Source organism: Lutjanus erythropterus, chromosome 14, assembly GCF_056507025.1.
Source record: "Lutjanus erythropterus isolate fLutEry1 chromosome 14, fLutEry1.hap2, whole genome shotgun sequence".
NCBI lineage: Eukaryota > Metazoa > Chordata > Actinopteri > Lutjaniformes > Lutjanidae > Lutjanus > Lutjanus erythropterus.
The window spans coordinates 20,968,121-20,986,683 of record NC_139330.1 but is presented as its reverse complement, the minus strand read 5'-3'; the positions used below and the strand labels follow the sequence as shown (position 1 = coordinate 20,986,683).

The 18,563-nt window shown below is 40.2% G+C and overlaps 1 protein-coding gene across 4 annotated transcripts in view; it reads right to left on the bottom strand.

Annotated features, from left to right (window-relative positions):
* Nucleotides 1-18,563, bottom strand: part of ctbp2a (C-terminal binding protein 2a) — a 90,249-nt gene that overhangs the window by 2,827 nt on the left and 68,859 nt on the right. For 2 of the 4 annotated variants that reach the window (XM_084735386.1, XM_084735384.1), the window contains 8 exons: nt 14,705-14,859; nt 6,753-6,897; nt 5,769-5,975; nt 4,939-5,153; nt 3,119-3,249; nt 1,441-1,568; nt 1,230-1,353; nt 872-949 (listed from right to left, as the gene is read on the bottom strand). In XM_084735386.1, coding sequence (XP_084591512.1) covers nt 883-949; nt 1,230-1,353; nt 1,441-1,568; nt 3,119-3,249; nt 4,939-5,153; nt 5,769-5,975; nt 6,753-6,897; nt 14,705-14,859 — 1,172 coding nt within the window. In that variant the 3' untranslated portion in view covers nt 872-882. The remainder of the gene's footprint in view (nt 1-871; nt 950-1,229; nt 1,354-1,440; nt 1,569-3,118; nt 3,250-4,938; nt 5,154-5,768; nt 5,976-6,752; nt 6,898-14,704; nt 14,860-18,563) is intronic. The other 2 variants (XM_084735385.1, XM_084735383.1) reach the window with 1 other exon arrangement.

Below are 18,563 nucleotides of genomic sequence, written 5' to 3'. Positions count from 1 at the left end.
ATCATGTATGCATAAGCAACAAATGATTCATAGCGATTTCACTTATGCCACCATTAATCATATGTTATTCATCAGTGCATGAAGTCATACATGTCTTGAGGATAATTCATGTACCCTTACTGTAAAGTGCTACTGAGTTTTTTTTGTTTTTTTTTTTTTTTTTCATAATTTGGGTGAACTACTGCTTTATTACAGAGAGATAAAAGGGGAATGGTGTGGAGGGAAGTTCTTACTGCAAATACAAGAACTGAAAATATCCCAGATTTGTTATTAGGGCTTTTACAAAGGTTTAAGTTTTTCCTTACTATGGTGAGAGGCCCTTACCTCAGTCTCCACCACATGAGTATCTGTTTCTTTCTTAACTTCTCAAGATAGCGTAACTCCACGTCCTCTTTCTCTGCTTTAAGTGAAAAACCTCCACAACAACCTTCATACTTTGTCTTTACATCACATAAAAAAAAAAAAAACACAATCACTGTACTATATTCATCTTTACGATGTGTTGTTGTGAATGTGCTGAAATGCTGATTAAAGAAAAATGACACCTTATTTATCTCTTGATTGCCAGTGCATCATATGTGACTGCAAATGTCTGTGACACGTCTTTAAAAATGCCCCACGTTAGAGTGATCCTGTGTGCTGTGTGTCTGTTTCTGTTTCAGGAGGGTGGTGGTGGTGGTGGTGGTGGTGGTGGGAGAGGGGGGGGTTGGGGAATTGATGAGATGCTGGGTAGAGTGGGTACAGTTACAGGACATGTGAGTTAGAGTGTGAAGCAGAAAAAGGCTACAGATTTGAATGGGATTTGGTTTTTTATTAATGATGTAGTTCATTTGCTCTGGCCTGTGGGCCAGCAGTGGTAGTATTCATTTACCTGGTTGAGAATTAGGTATATAATTTGTCCTGCATTCCCCCCGTTGCTATGGCCTGTACCATGGTTTGGTTCACTCGGCTGTGTGAGAGAAGCAGTTCATTCTGGTTGAGACAATATAAAGACTGAGAAACGCAGAGCCTAAACTTAACAAGGGATAAAAGTCATTTGGGCCAAGTTCTATGTATAAAAACGCCACAAAAACTAGGACCCAGCCTAATATTCAGGAAAAGAAAGTCAGAATTGTGACAAACAGACATTTGAACATCTAGACTACCCCTCCCCCATGTGTTGCAGGTGCTGAGACGTCACAGGTGATCCCTGTGCGACGAGAGAGCCTTCACATAAATCCACCTCCTACCTGTAGGCGGCACCATTGATCTCGGGGTGAACTTGAGGCTGCTGCTGCTCCATCATTCCCCAGGGTGCCGTGGTAACAAAGAACTCTTTGTTGACACAGTTGCGGAGGCTGTCAGGAATACGGCCTGCGTCGGGGGGGGAGGCGAGATTGAACACTGGTGAGCCGAGGAACTAAAATGTGGGATTGTGTGCAATCAAAGACGTCTCCATACCAGTGATGGCTCTGCGTATTTCTGTGGCGGCGGCCTCTCTCATCTCCAATGACGCCTGCTCGCTGTACCAGGCGGTGTGGGGTGTGCAGATCAAGTTGGGGGCGTCTTTCAGGGGACCTTGGGAAAAACTGTTCAGCAGCAAATGAAAGAAACAACAGAAACCATTAATTTATAAGGCTTTTGGGAGTTTCATTCAATAGCTTCCCACTAGTGTTCCTTATATTATGTATTCAAATCTGAACAACTGCATTTTGTTCAAAGTATGTATGTTTTTGCATTTATTTTTTTTTATAAAGTTTAAAGTTACAGGGACAGTGCAATTCTGCCAAAGTGCCAGTTCAACCATCATAGCTGATTTCCAACTGTAGCCCCAAAATGGTGATAACCCAGAGGTCACTCAGGATCTGAAATCAATTTTGATTACCTTTTAACCTAAAACACCTTTCCTTATCTGATCCAATTTTTCAGAATACCATATTTCCTCCATGTCAGAGCTTTTACGGTTCGACAAACATCTGGAGTCTTATCTTTATCACAGCTGTACAATGATGGCGTGTTTGCCTCATTTGCTCTGCAGGAAGAAAAGCTGAAGATATCCTCATCTCACATTTTTCACTGCAAGTTAGGTATTTTGTATGCAAAAACACACCCTGATTCCACAATATACCCATCGAAATGCCTCTAGAGGATATTCTTAACTTTAATAAGGCTCATTAATAATAAGAGGAATCACTAATAACCACCTGAATCCACCAACCCCTTTCAAGGCACTGGGAGAAGGACCTGGGGGAAGAATTTGATGAGGACACATGGAAGTCTATTCTAAATAGGATCCACTCCTCCTCATTTAGTGCAAGGGACTGTCTTATACACTTTAAAGTAGTCACTGCATTTATTGGCCTGGGGCTAAACTTGGAAAGATATTCCCTAATACCTACCCTTGTTGTAAACTCAAATCAGCCCCTTTTAATCAATTCTGGTCATGCTCTAAACGGTAAGATTTCTGGGGTTCTAAAATGTTTTTCAGAGGTCTTCGGATTTGATTTGAGTTTTGATTGTCAGCCAAGTCAGTCTGATAAGGCAGCACATGCCACGCTTTTGGCTAGACAGGTCATTTTGCTCAACTGGAAACTTACCTTTCTGCCCTCGTACAATGATTGCATCAGAGGCTTATTAGGCTGCATTTATTTGTAGAAATTTAAATTCAGCTCCTGTGGATAACATGAAGGTTTTTATGTATGACCTGGGGTCCATTCTGGGCCTGTTCTAGACCTTTTACCACATGAGCCAATTTTATTTCTTCCCCATTCTACTTAATGCCATGTACCACTGGATATGATTTGAGATTATACGGATGGGGATGTGGTGGACTCTTTGGTGTTTTTATTTTACATTGTCTTATATATTTTGTATTTTTGTGTGTAAACAATCTAAATGTTCTTGTGTATCTATTTGCTTTGCTGATTGCTGTGTTCTTATATCAATGATGGCCTTATAAAATAACAGAAACCAATACAAAACAGAAGATGTAAGAGCAGTGACTATTACCATCATGGACATATTAGAGAGTCTCATCATGAAAACTCAAATCTACAAGTTTACACAGTGAACTGATTTGATGAATAAAGACTAATGGTTAAACACTGTTTTAATAATAATAAGAAATTATAATAAATACCTGAAAGGCTCCGACTCGTGGACGTCCAAAGCGGCTCCCCGTATCCTGCCTTCTTTCAGGGCCTGAGCCAAAGCTTTCTCATCCACCAGACCTCCACGTGCCGAGTTGACCAGGAAAGCACCTTGACGCATCTACAGACACACACACACACACACACACACACACACACACACACACACACACACACACACACACACACACACACACACAGCAGAACAGCATCTATTTTATTCTCAGTTATAATTTCAGCATTCGACATACCAGCATGTGTGGTTTTGAGATTACACACCCAGGGGTGCTGTCATTTATTGGCTCAATGCTGCGTGGGAAGACTTAAAAAAACAAAACAAAAACACAACACAGGGGGAAAACAAATGCTTTTCAAATAAAGAACGACAAGATAACAAAAGGCTTTTCAAAAAAAAAGGGGGACATTTAAATGACACTAATCCCTTCATCTTCACAGAAACTCTTCAGGGTTTATGAGAAAACTCGCATGTCAGAGATGATGCACATTTAGATACAGTGTATTGAACTTTATTTAACACAACTGTAAAAACATATTCAGTTTGGAGGCAGGTGTCAGTTCCAGCAGCTATACATCAAATTTACCACAACCTGAAGTTTATTTTCTATCCTCCAGGTGGCAGCAGTGATCAAGAGAAGACTGAGAGGATAACTCATGAGTGTTTCTCATATTTATCATGTAAGGGGGACAAAAGTCTGCTCAGACAGACTCATCTCCCATTAGGAAACATAAAACTGGTCCCAAAACCATAAACCACTACATTTGGGGGTTAAAGCACGTGCCGTGGTTAGCCTAGCAGCTGATTCACCATGCCTGGCCTGGCAACCCACTCAGCTGGTAACTGTGACTCGGTCAGTCAGTAGCATTCCTTGGCTCATCACTGACTGCTTTATTGGCAGCTCACAATAGGTGTGGTGTTCAAGTGCATAAACATATCATGGACTTGGATTACACAGCAGGGAAATGTACACATTTATACCATCTGACTGCTAAGAGAAGCTCATTTATTATGTTAGATTTTACAAAGTGATTTACTGGGTGATAAATGGCACAATTCATATTTTTTCAACCTTGAAATCTGCATGCTTCGCTCATTTTCAGTGAAGAACATGCACACGCTCCAACACCCACTACAAACACACACACACATTTTGGCAATGCTTGGGTCACACTGACCTGAGTTATGAAAGAACAGAAACTGTGAGGAAGAACAGACTGATTACAGTGAGTCTTCCCACCACATGACAGGCAGTAACGCAAAAAGATGTCCCACCACCATCCACGCCAACTGTCCACCAGTATTTCTTTGCATGTGCTTGTTCCTAGTATCTTAAGGGTTGTTTAAACATCCTATAATAAGGAGAACAAAGGAGCCAAGAAATGCCAAGAAATGCCAAATATTGCTTTCTCCAAATCAACCAAACTCCACATGCAAAATCTGAAATTTTACCCAACAGAACATTGGAGCTGCTGATCTACTGCTGCCTCGATCTGTTTGTTTGTTTGTGTTATTGTGTGACTTAGTTCTTTTAAAAGGTTAGTTAGGATTCACCAAAGTCACACAATAAAACAAACAAATTAACACATCACAGCAGCAGTGGACCAGCAACGTCTGTGTTCTGCAAGGTAAAATGACTGATTTTGTCAACGGAGTTTGGTTTGTTTGGAGAGGGTGATATTTGGCTGCGAGGGAGTAAAATAAGTTTATTTTATCCTCCTTCAGCTGAGGCTCATATTAGAAAGATATACATTTGGTTTCTGGAGTTTCCCCCCAGCACTAAAGGTCCCCCACCTGTTTAATGGTGAAGTCGTTGATGAGGTGGTGGTTGTGTTCGTTCAGGTTGCAGTGCAGGGAGACGCAGTCGCTCTGGTAGAGCAGGTCCTGGAGCGTGTAGACTCGCTGGACGCCCAGTGAGCGCTCCAAGCCGTCCTGGAGGTAGGGGTCGTAGAAGATCACGTTGAAGCCAAACGCCTTGGCGCGCATTGCCACCGCCTGGCCTGAGCGACCTGAGGGGGGACATGAGACAGAGGGTAAGCATGGACTAAAGAGACAATTCAGAGGCTAGTAACTTAGTATTGATACTCAAAACTTTGGACAATGCTTCCATCCCTTAATATTTAAGCTGGCTCCCACTTGGTATACTGAGCTACCTCATACATACAGGCTGAGCTTACAAAAAGGGCAGGACTTGGGAAAAGTCAACTGCCTCCTGTAGGCATATTAATCCACTACACTAACTTGGTTTTTAACATTGTAAACATTAGTCCATACCTGCTAAACATCTTGTTAGCTTTGCCACTGTGAGCTTGTTAGCAGGCTGAGGATAGTAATTAGCTCAAAGCATCGCTGTGCAGCCTCATAGTGCTATTTTTGACACTTAACAGACTGAGCTATTAAAAGTATAGACAGACAAAGACAAATGGGTTAAGTCAACTGTGTTAATTAACTGACAACCTGGAAACAGTAAAAACGAAATAAAAGGACAATTAGCGCTCCTTACTGATTACCAGAATCAAACAGCTGCCTGCAAAAATGAAGTTACCCTGAAGAACATTTCATTTCATAATGTGAAAATGGGCAGATAACTTAGATTACAGTAAAACCCCAAAGAAGCAGCTCACCAAATCCGATGAGTCCGAGCGTCTCTCCTCGGATCCTGGCTGCCCCCGACGCCACCTCCCGGATCTGCTCCACGCTCTGGACCCGCGTGCCCTCCCGGAGAGCCTGGTAGAGCCAGGTGTTTCGCCGGTACAGGTTGAGGATGTGACAAAGTGTTGAGTCTGCCGTTTCTTCTACAGCTGCTGAGGGAATATTACACACGGCGATGCCTGGAAAATATAAGATGAAGAGAAAAAACATTAAACATTGAAGCTCAAAAGATGACAATGACACAGATACTTCAAGTGAAAAGTGACACAATTACTTCACAGATTTAATAGTTTTAATAGTTGGCTATAATTACTGTAGCTGTTTGAAGAGCTTTTTATTTCACCAAATAATTGGCAGGGAATGTATTTTCTTTATGACCTTCTACAAAATAAAAATGCACTGAGTATAAAACTGAACTGTGAAGGATAAGATGATAATTATATCTGCAAATTATGCGAATGAAAAGAACATTACTCAAAAAATATTCATGTCAGCATACTGAAATGTATTACCACAAGCGACAATAATTAGGATATCACACTAAATCCTGCGCTCATACCAAACATATGCCAACGGGGCCAAATGGGAATCAGAGGGAGAGTTTCATATTAGTTGGAGCATCTGCTCTGGATGAGAAACACTTACATTACATATTCTGTTTACAGTATGCAATAATTCCTCTTACATATGTTGCTTATGTTAAATCAATGCAGCAAGCAGAGTTTGCTTTGGCCTACATCCAGTGGGAGCACTTATCCATAATGCATCAATTCTGTTTTTTGTTGATTTATTCTTATTTTTCTCATGTGGTGGTGACTGAATGAGCCATATGGGCAGATACGACTCCTCCTTGTTCATTATTCACAGCGTATGATTACTGTCTGCTTCTGAACAACCTCTCTCTTTATCTATCCATCTTCCTCCTCTTTTGTCTACGTCTGTCCCCCCCGTCTCACCGAGCTCTCCAGCAGCCTTAATGTCGATGTTGTCGTAGCCGCTGCCGATGCGGATGATGATTCGCAGCGCCTTGAACTTCTCCAGGTCCTCTCTGGTCAGGGTGATGGTGTGGTACATCATGGCCCCTACTGCCTCATTCAGCACCTGATGAGGAGGCATCATCATCATCACTGTCTTATTTACACCACATTTCATTTTCATGTAGGGCAGCAGTTTTCAATCTGGGAACCAACAGGGGTCCTTGAGTAGGTTGTAGGATCTGTTTTAGCTTTTGTGAAGATGATTGGAACAACAAGGGAAGAAACAGGGTTGGCCGTTTTGATTTACTGTGTATAGTGATCCTAGTTTAATCACTGACAACCTCAGAGGACTTTAGTTTCTTCAAATCTAAAAATAAATAAATAAAATACACAGAGGGGGATTCCCTATAGGTCTACTGTGCATCTATTGTGTATTACGTTTGGGAGCCCCTGATTTAGCGATATACAAAATTGTATTTTTGTCCATGACTGATATTTTCCAACTCATTTTGACCAATTGCTGATGCCGATACTGATATACTTAATCTATTTGCATCAAGTTTCTCTTACAGTGAGATTAAAATACTATGATTTCTACTCTTTGCTGGTGCCTGTATCTCTTTGCTCTTCACAAATTTGCCATTATATGAATTGGGATAATGACTCTGATTCCAGACAACACGCAGCTCAAAAATTTCCAACCTCCAACTAGAAAAGTACAATGACTCAAAGTACGTTCTATTATATAGTAAAACCTGTTCTGCCAGTAAACTGATGTCAAGTAGCTATGTAGCTATGTAATCTACATCAATAATTAGCTAGCATTTTGCTAACATTAGCTAACTTAAGATGTGACCCTATATGCCACTTTTACTGGAAAAGGAGAAAGTTGACAGAAATACCAAGTCTGAACTGGGAAATTCAGACCTGATGTGGTCTGGAACGCAGCAGACTGGTAATTCAGTTTGTATTGTTGAAGATGTGGGACAGACAGACACATGACAGATGCTGGGCAATCACTGCAAATAGGAACTTTGCTGTCTGGTTAAGACACTTCAAAAAACCTGCACACCGCAGACATGTCACAATTCAAGCTTCACCTTATCGGCCTGCCATCAGCAGAAATATTCATTTCTGGCCGATATTTAATTTCATAAAGCCTTTATTGACTGACGCCGATATTATAATGCATCCCTAAAAGCATTAGCTGCTGGAAGAAAACTGGTGATTGGAAACTGCATTCATATTATGATCACAAAGTCTTTTTGTTCTTAATCAATACCATCCCCACATTCATATTCAGATGGTTTCCCACATTATGTATGAGCAACTTCTTGCGGCCAACATGAATAAGAAAGTATTTTCCTGGACCTAAGTTTATGTCCACTATTCTTCATCTAAATGCAAATTGATTGTTTATGTGCTCTAAAATATGAGTGCTTGTCTATGTGGTTATAATGAGTGCTTGCCAGAGCTGGTTTTCGTCACAATCAATTCATTCAGACTGTACGCAAACAAGGCTGAAGTGGATTCAGGCAGGACCATATAGTAGACTGACAGCCCCTGAGAAACTCATAAAGCATAAGCAAGTAGCTGCTGCGAGCCACAGCTGCTAAACAACAAGTTTAAATTCACAACCCGCTAACTGAATTAACCTAATCCAGCCAGATTAGCAGAGCCATGAATTTCCATACTACATTTTTATTGGAGCTAGCTGAAGTGGGAGCTGGATGCTGAATTCAAGGTTAAAGCTCTCCTCATGCATTAATCTCATTACTCGAGCAAAGCGGGCCAGCAGCAGGCTTGGCTGGAGACGGAGCTGGAAAAGGACAGAAATCACAGCGGACTGTTGAGCAACAGGAATATAAACTGAGAGCAAGTTTACATGAAGTGGAAAAAGTGAGCAAATGGGTTTTGTATTGTGTTAATTAGTTTAGGAACTCTTTAGCAGCTTAGGCTGGCATGCCATCATCACACTGTTTTGTGCACGGCTGTTACCTACAGCAAGGAATCATGAATATTGCAAAAAACCATAAACCCCAGGACAAAGGCAACACACTTGGTTTATTCTATACTAGTGCAATGGCACATTTACACAGCTACAACAACATACTTAAGCATGGTGATTCATTTGTGGTTTAAGAGGGTGTTACATAGCATGAATATATAACAATAAATAAAATAGTGAGTTTTTGGAGCGGCTAGTTCCTTATCTTTTGCCAATACGGATGGAAGTATGGCTGTTTTGTTTGGAATGATGATTGCAAAAATGTTAATTTTGCAAGTGTGGAAACTGGACATATGATTTGTGGCTGGAAGAAATGGCAAACACTACATCTGGAGAGATTTTATAATGAAGTTAGAGGGGCTGTATTTAATAAGATCTGGGACCATGTGCTGAAATATTTTCAGGGAAAGGACGAACGTGTTGTGTCCAATGTAAAGCACCTTGATGTGTATTCCTGTTTTTTTAAAAATACAATATATACTTTTGCAAAACTACTTTGTCCTTAATTTCAGGGCTCCTTCATGTTTCAAAATGTACCACGTGTCTGTAAGTAGACCTGGCATTCAGACTGAGGCAATTTCACATTTATTTGACTTCTTTATCTAAAATTCTTTATCTAAAACACAAACTATTCAGCCAGGTAGTGATTGATTATGACAGAAATGTAATTGCAGTTTCAAGCAGTTTCAAGGATTTTATCCAAAATCCAAGCACTTTTCAAAGCTTGAAAACACAAAATTAAAATTAAAGTGTTTTTAAGGATTTCTAGCACTCATACAAACCCTGTAATTTAATTATGGCTGTGGCTATTGTCATTACCTAGGATGTGCTGTGTTTGTTTGTTTTTTTTCCCTCCTTGCCATGGTTTGTTTGTTGTTGTATTCCTGCTTTGCTCTCAAAAATAATAAACATAAAACAAAAAAAATAGAGAGTTTAAGTGGTACGGTAGTTTTCCCACCTGCTCTCAGTCTTTATGCTAAGCTAATTGCCTGCTGGCTCTACCTTGGCACAAAGAGAGGTATCATTCCTCTCATTTAACTGTGTGTGAAAAGGCACATTTCTCAAAATATCAAACCACTTAATGAAAAAGATGCCCACATTCACGCACACATGAGAAAACTATGCGGACATGAAATCTAAAAGCACATTTACACCTGATATCAAAATGCTATTTGCATCCGGGCACATTATCCAGACAAGGAAAAACACATGTAAACGCAAGATGTAAATGCGTCACGATCAGAAAGTGGTTGGATCTGCCTGACCACGTCTGAGGGCAGTCTGGCTCGCCTTGTGTTCAGATCTTAGGTAGGTGTAAACACAATCCACACAATGTGCTGCCACCCGTACGCAACATAACACTGATATTTGTCTTTAGCTAACAGATAATAAAGGTTGTTATTCAAATTTAGAGACCAAGCAAAAGAGAAGGCTGAAATAAACATGCCTCTAATTACTGATTTTATGTCTACTGTGTGTTATGATCGCGCCAAAATAAGCATTATTCAAGAAACTGCCTGAAAAATAAAATAATATGGGGGTGGGAAATAAATGATATATAGTAAGAAATACCTCAGCTGATCTGTCCTAGTCACAGAGTAACCTACACACTGGCATCGCACAAAGTGACACAATATTATACATACAAAGAAAGGCATAGTCATGCACTACATTTGCCAGATTTACAAGAGTGGACAAATAATTAACAATTTGTCGTAGACGACGTTTCACGGAATTTATAAAGTTTCCCCTCAACAACTCACAAAAGTCCTTGGGCTTGTTTGCCTCCATCTCAAAATATTCATGCACAGGTTTTGCTCTGGAGGATGGAGATCTGTTCTCAGTGAAGATAATGAGAGCACATTAAAATACCAGGCGTAAATAAAAAGGTACGTTCAGATTACCCGGCTAATATATTCAGATACAGAATCCCATTTTAATGCCAGGTGTAAGTGGGGTGCAGAAAGTCCAGAACCATCATTTTATACTTTTTTGTAATATTTTTTTTCAGCTTTCATAAATTTTTAGATTATTCAAAACAGAGCATCTGGGTATGGTTAAGGCTCCTAATACATAAATAGAACATTTCTGGTTCAATTCCAGCTTTGTTGAACATGATGCGCCCCCCCCCCTCTCTCTCCCAACATTTCTTGCCCATCACTACACTGTCAACTATCAAATAAAGGCCCCAAAATGAATAAAGTAAAACCAAAACACTGCCAGTCTTATGTGACAAAGTACTGACATGCTCCATTTCTCTTGAAACGTTCTTTTGTCCTGATTGATGAAGTGTTTTCTGCATGAGCCAGATACACATAATTTTCTCAGTTACATTCTCCACTGTGGCTGAGATGTGTTGTGGAATTTTACTTTGATTGCACTAAAACAGCTGCACTTCATGAAAACAGTGGTTCTGATACAGCAGAGACACTTGAAAAACACACCACTCTGTCTGCAATTCAAAAGTCTTGCATGTCTTTCCAAGGACACCACTGTATTAGTTAAGAGACTACAAGCGCTTTCTAATAAATTTCTTTTAACACACACTCAACAGGGGCAACACAAGTTTTTGCAGATCACCGCTGTACTAGAGTTTACTCTCATTCCTTAGATGACAGATCCCTCAGTCATTTCATCTGCTCACTTCCAGGCCGTGCATGAAAAAAAGACAGCGACACTGTGCTTTTGTTTGCCTGCTCGGTGTGTGAATTTGTTTATATGCTTGTGTGTGAACAGTACTTCACTACTGAAACTTGCAGCGAGGTTGCTGGCAAGTGTGTGCAAGTGTGTGTGTGTGTAGAGTGCCCCATCTGTACCCTCTGCTGTGCAGTTATAGTTGTGGGAATGCTGCCAACATCCATTCTCCCAGATGGGTCCTCAGTATGTGTAATGTGTAACTACGAGAGCATCTTTCTGGACAGCAATTGCTTGTGTGTGTGTGTGTCTGTGTGTGTGTGTGTGAACTAAGACAGCAATGAAAAGACTAATATAATATATGTATTGCAAAGAAGAAGACCAAAAATCAAGTATTTATTTTGCATTGCAATATGTAACAACTGCATGTTCAAACACTGTAGTCCAAATAGCAAGCTGAAGCCATAGATGGTGCATTTAATAGACTGAAATTCTACTTAACATGCAATCTATGGTTGAAGCAAATTGTTTCCCCCTGCCCCCTCCTCCTCAGATGCCAGGAAGCTCAAGCAGGCTGCAGAAACAAGGAGATGGAGCACAAGACATGCGCAACATCGTAATTTGACAATAACAAGTGAGGAACAAGTCCTACACTGTAAGCTGACCAACTGTTTGTAACTGTCAGTGTAAAGTTAAGCCTGTTATTGTGAAAATGAAAGTCCACTGCTCTGAAAATACAAACTCTAGAGTTGGAGTTCAGCGACTGACTGCCAAACTATATTTAACATATTTCTAAGTTTAACTGCTATAAACATCTACTCCTTCTAAAAAAATATTGTTGATTTCTTGTGACTCCTAAAGAGACACTTACTCATTCAGCAAATATCTGGCACTAATTTGAACTCTTATTCACATGAAACGGGGAAAACAAAAACATTTATTCCAAGCCGGAACAAAAAAAAAAAGGTCAAAGGAGAACAGCGCAGAAGCAAGTACTTCAATTTAGCATATTTCCTTAATCCCTGACAACATATCATGGTCATTTTATGCTAAATTACGTAAATATATTTCCGATTTCTCCTTTAATTGTAAATGAAAAACAACAAAGGTTTTGAGAATGTAAAACAAGGCTGAATTTCCATTGAAATTGACATATCATGAAGTGTAACCTCTCCTACTCTCTCTCGGAGTGTATGAAGACACAAACCCTCCAGCTTGGACTGGAAAATTGCTGCTGACTGGCTCCAGCATATAGGCAGTAAAATAAGACAAATGTTTCACCCACTCTGGCTCGGAACAATTATACTGCATTTCTATTACCAGCCTCCTCCTCCTCCTTATTTAACAAAGCAGCACTTCAGCACCCAGTGGGATTAGAGTCAGTGATGATGAAACCATTATAGTTGAACTGGGAGAGTGGAACAAGCCAGTGGGCTGAAATATTATTAAAACATTACAGAGGAGGAGACAAAGACGGAGGAAAGAGACGATTCTTCTGCGCTCAACTGAAGGAAAATTATTCAAGAATCGTAGTCAAAGTTCATACTATGTCAGTATCACAGTCTGTGTGTGTGTGAGTGTGTGAGTGTGTGAGTGTGTGAGTGTGTGCTTCTGCCTATGAGCTCCTGCTGATACTACAACATTTTTTTGTGTTACAACAAGCAGCACAGTCTGTACCACATTATGTGGGCTGACCTATTCTGGCATTTACATGTGCATGTGCTGTATGTTAAACTTGAACACAAAGTTTCATTTCCTCTTTGCACATCTTTGCTGTCTGTCATATTTACAATGTCAAAGTTTAAGCTTCATATGAATTATGAGGAGGAAGAGTCAACCCATATTATTCTAATTGGAAAACTTAACTTTTCTCAAACTGCTGGCTTTTTTAATGGAGGGGATTAAAGAGGAGAAATGCTCAGCAAGGCTCAGCTACTAACAGTGTTGGGAAGTAACTAGTTACATGTAATTAAGTAAAAAAAAAAAAAAAGCTTAATTGTAGTATATAATTGGTACTGTGAGGAAACCTGTAATGAAATTACTAATCAAAATGTAGTGGATTACAAAAGGAGGTACATGTGAATATTCTTTTTGTGTTGCCTGGTGCTCTTCTAGTTTTAAATTCTGTGTCTCTGTGCGTTTAATCCTTTAAATTAGCTTCAGAAAATTTGAATGTTTCTTTTTTTTTTCCTTATTTCATTCTTCTCATTCTATGAATTTTCTTGAGTTTATATCTTTTGCAAAGCATTCCAGTAGAGTCAATTTTAGTCACAAAACAATCAGCAGAAGTGTTGCTTGTGTGTGGATAAAAGTGTCTCTCTGGTGCTCTTCAGTTTGAGGATCCAAAGTTGATCCTCAAACCTCCTCAGAGCCACTCAGGAAGTTAACAGTTTAAAAAGTCTTTATTGACTCATGTCTATTTTGCAGTTAAAAACATGCTTACACATTTAAGCCATTCAGGCCTTCATCAAGGCAAGTACAAAATGGTTACCCATAGGCTTTGTCACACAGCAGTTTTATTTTTATACTGCCAGATCATAACAGAGTTATCTCAGGCTACTTTCCACAAAGAGCAGATCTAGACTGAACTCTTTATCAACCCAATTGTTTTCACCATGAGCAAACACTGAGGCGACTGTGATGAGGAAAAATGTCATTCCCACACTGTGCGACTTTCTGAAACTTCTGTTTAAATAATTATCATCACCAAAGTTCCCTTCATATGCTAACACCTCCACAAACAAGCAAGTAAATAAACCTTAAATTTAGAATATCTTATCCCAGATATATGACGTAAATAATCATAATGAAAACTACAATACCAAGACAGAGATCAGTCTGGCCCTGCTGTGACGCTGCTCCACCACCTGCAACATCATAGTTTCAATTCTTCATTTATTTTCCCTATATATTGTTTTTCTTGGCTGAATATTGAGGCAGACTTAAAGCGTGTCCACTCTAAACTTAATGTCTAGAAGCTCCAGATTGCTTGAAACAATTTGAAAAAGGAATCCTAAAATTGATTGCAAATCAACAAGAAGTAATTAAAGTTAATTACAAACATAAACAAAGGCAGCTAAAATGGGCTTATAAACAGAGAGTCTTTGTGGCAAACAACCAAGGCTTTAAGAGCCGTCCGAAGACACCAGTCCATTTTATAAGAAGTTGTTGGGTCAGTGATACAGGTTCTTGCTAGTGCAGGCGACAGTTTAATTTTGAGATTTAAAATAAAATAATGTAATAATGTAGATTAGGTTTTTCAGCATAACAGATTAAGTTATTTTTGTACCTTTTCATGTATCTCCTGTGTGGACTGGGCGTCACAGAAAGCCACAGTGGCCAGATCTTTGAGGATGGGCATCTCCACGGTGCAGTCGCGCCCATCCAGCAGCGCCACCAGGGGGCGTGGGTGCATAGGCCCATTCATAATCTGGGGCCGAATACCTGCAGAGAGACAGAAAGAGAGGGGAGTTAATTATTTATGTCTGGCACACAGAAACACACACACACACACACACACACACACACACACACACACACACACACACACACACACACACACACACACACACACTCCCCTACACACACACACACACACACAGCGTCAAGTGAGCTGCAGAAGAAGCAGTAAAATGTAGGAAATGCACTGAGCAGCAGGAAGTGTTTACACAGGCTGCGACTGTGTGTTTTGCCTGTGTGATAGGCTAAATCAGTGACACACACACACACACACACACACAGAAACAGTTCAGGGTGTGTAGTTACTACTTTAAACCACTATCATCATCTCCTTTACCTGGCAACACTGGTCGATATCACACACACACACACACACACAGACTCGCTCACACACTCACAGACACACAACACTAGTGATATGAATACCCTCCTCTCTTGCTGTTATCCACACTGTTACCAGGCAACAGGTCCTTTCACCCCATGAGGTCATCACCTCCATTATCCTATCACCGTACAGAAGCCAGCAGGCCTTCAGTGTGTGCTCTTTTGTGTGTGTGTGTGTGTGTGTGTGTGTGTGTGTGTGTGTGCCTTGCTCTGACACAGAAGAAAATCAGCAAGTATTCAGTAATCAAATTCAAACTTGTTCTCATCTTCAGGTTTGGGGTTTTTCTATCCTCGAGTTGTGACACTGTTTCCCTTAAGGAAGAAAAGAGGCAAAAACTGCTGGAAACTAGAAATGTGCCAGTATTGAGTGTCTTCAGTTGACTCTGCCAGAGTAACTTTCTCTAAAATCAATGTGATGTCTTCTTTAGGTGATAAGAAAATAAAGCAACACTGAGGGGGGAAAAAAATCTGACAATGTAGACCCAAATTCCACGGAAAACAGGGGAAAAAGAGGGAGAAGAAAAAGGAGAAAAAAGTGGGGAAGGGAAGGGGAGGGAAGGAAAGGGAAGGGAAGGGGGGGTCCGCACACCACCACTCTCTGGCTCCCTGCTGCCTGTTGTCATGGTGATTAGAGGATTTGGGCAGGATTATGAAATATTTTATTTAGTGACATCTGCGCTGCTGGAGAGGACATCCAAGCCTGCTCGCTCCATGTCTGTCTCTCTAACTCCTCCAGTTTTTGGGAAGCAAGGACAGTGTTTGTGACCTACACAACTACAGCATGCTAACATATGTACTTTAAACACATTACATGCGTATAACGGAAACAAGAGAAAAATTAAGAAGTACATGTATGTGTAGCAGTCTGTTAGTTAACTGGGCTTCAATTCTGCACCAGGAGGCTCATTTTCTGTTCTGCACAGTTAATAACAAAGGTTGCATTTACTGATCCAAGACTGTGGATTTTCTGGTGCTGGTGTCCAATTTAAAGGCCCTAAAGAACTATTTTCTCAATCGGCTTGATACCACAAGTGACAGGATCCTACATGAACGCAAACATTTCTGCTAAAGTTAGAACAGGTTTGCCTATTTCACAAGAGATTTCTTTTATGGTGCGCTCATTGGTTAAAAATAGGTGGGGCTCAGCTGTGAAAAAAAATGCCACATATTTCCACACACCAATCAGACTTAAGCAACATTTGGTCTAAGATTGATGCTGGTTGTTGGGTTTGTTGGCTTATGATGCCAGACTGATCACACCACACCCACACAGTCCTGATGAAGCAGATTAGGGGAGAATTTAAGTGCTAAACTCTTTATAAATAACAACCAACAATGATATTTTTCCAAACTGTAACTGTGATTGTTGCCTCTTTAGTCATGAATGCTTAGTATTATAGAGAAATGCTTAGATTTCACATCAAGTTTTCAGGCACTTTGTTAGAGAAAGTCCTGATAGAATTTCCAGCCAGATCAGGCAATCTTCAACATTAAAGGTAGAATATGCAGGATTTGTAAGCCTAAACTGAACAAACTGGTCTTGGCATAAAATCAAAGTGAAATGGAAAATCACACCCGACGTTTATAGCGAGCAAACGTGTCTATTTTAGAAACGATTCTGGATGAAATGTTACACAAACTGTAAATTCACTTTGTACCTTTCAGGCTACGAGTTACACAAACCTTCTGTGGTGCCACATGTTCTGACGATATGTAGTGCTAAAGTGAAAAAGCATGGGCTGTAAATTATGCAGAGTCTGATGCCACACAAATCTGCACACACACCTGCGCACACACTCGACATAAGGAATAACAGACTACCTGTGTTAGACCTATCAGAGAGGAATGGAAACAGGGGATTAATTAAAAATAGAGCTCAGTAGTGTGTCATCAATACCACAGGCCGTTTTTTTCAAGTGTTAATTCATCTAATAACTCGTGGCTGTTAGTTAACCACATTCAGACATCTCAGAGGCGAGAAATAGACGTGCGTCTCAAAAAAATCTGTAAAAGCAGAAGAACTAAAGAAAGAAATTGAAGGGGGAGTGGTGAGAAACAAGGGGGGAGGGAAGGAGGAGCGGGCAGGGACAGTCTGGTGGTGGCTGAAAAAAACTTCAGTGAGGGAAAACCAGAATGCATTTGTATCTCTTAAGCTTAACATCTCAAAGCAGAATGGCTTGAAAGACATTATTGATCACCTTTTTGTGGACGGGTCTTTACAGAGACACTCCACTGATTTTACACTCGAGGTTCAGTTTGCTCGCCAGGAGGAGTACCACTCAGCCTGTGTAAACCGTTGTGTAAAATCTCCTGTGGCCGTGGAGGAACCTTTCCAGCGTTTGAAAAAATAAACCTGGTGATGTCATACTGACGTCATCAGGGTTATCTCAGCTTGGGCTCGAAACTTATCATTTTTAACAGAAAACCTGCGCTTTTAATTTGAGCAATTACAGCACACCTTGGCAATGACATGTCAGCAGTGCCAAAAACTCTAACAACCACCTCACTAATGGCTAAAACTATAAACAAACACAAAAGTGACAATTCCTACAGCCATAGAGAGTTACAACAGAGAGTATAGAGAGCAGCAGTTAGTGATGTCACACTGCCCCGTTTGTTTAGTATTAACTTTGACAGGTGGCCATATTTTCCTTCAACCTCAAGGGTTTCTGTAGCAACGTCATCACACAGAAACATACGGCACGTTACGTGGGAAAAAGCTTTTGGAAAAGTCACGACAACAGCACTTTGAGACCAAAATTTGAATGTTTGAATTTGAATATTACTGTATACTGAGCACTTCTGGGAAGCTAAAGAATGATATAAAAACTAAAAAAAAAACAACTTTAAAACCCTTTTAATACTGTTTATGCATCCATATTATATTTCTAATATGTTTATGTATGTTATATATATTATAATTTTAAACTATCAGCACAGCACTCAGCCTGACCTGACCTGAAGCATATATAAATGCTTCAGGTCGTGGTTTTTCCCATGAGATGAAGCCGAGATGCGAGTCTGCAGGAGCAGCAGACAGCTGTAGATTAAAATGACAGTATCAAGTTGTTGCTTCATGTGATAATATCACAGCATTGGAGTTTAAAAGATTTAAGCATTTAGGAGGCAGGGCAGGTCTAGAGAAAGAGGCTTTTCAACCACATTATGAGAAATAGTGTACACAGTGTTTCTGGAGCTAGACACTAAAAATCTGGATCTTGGCCGGGTGCTTTCTCAATTTTGATGACTCTTTAAGTACATCTCTTGTGTGTTTCCCAACTTTATGGAATACTAAATCACTGGAG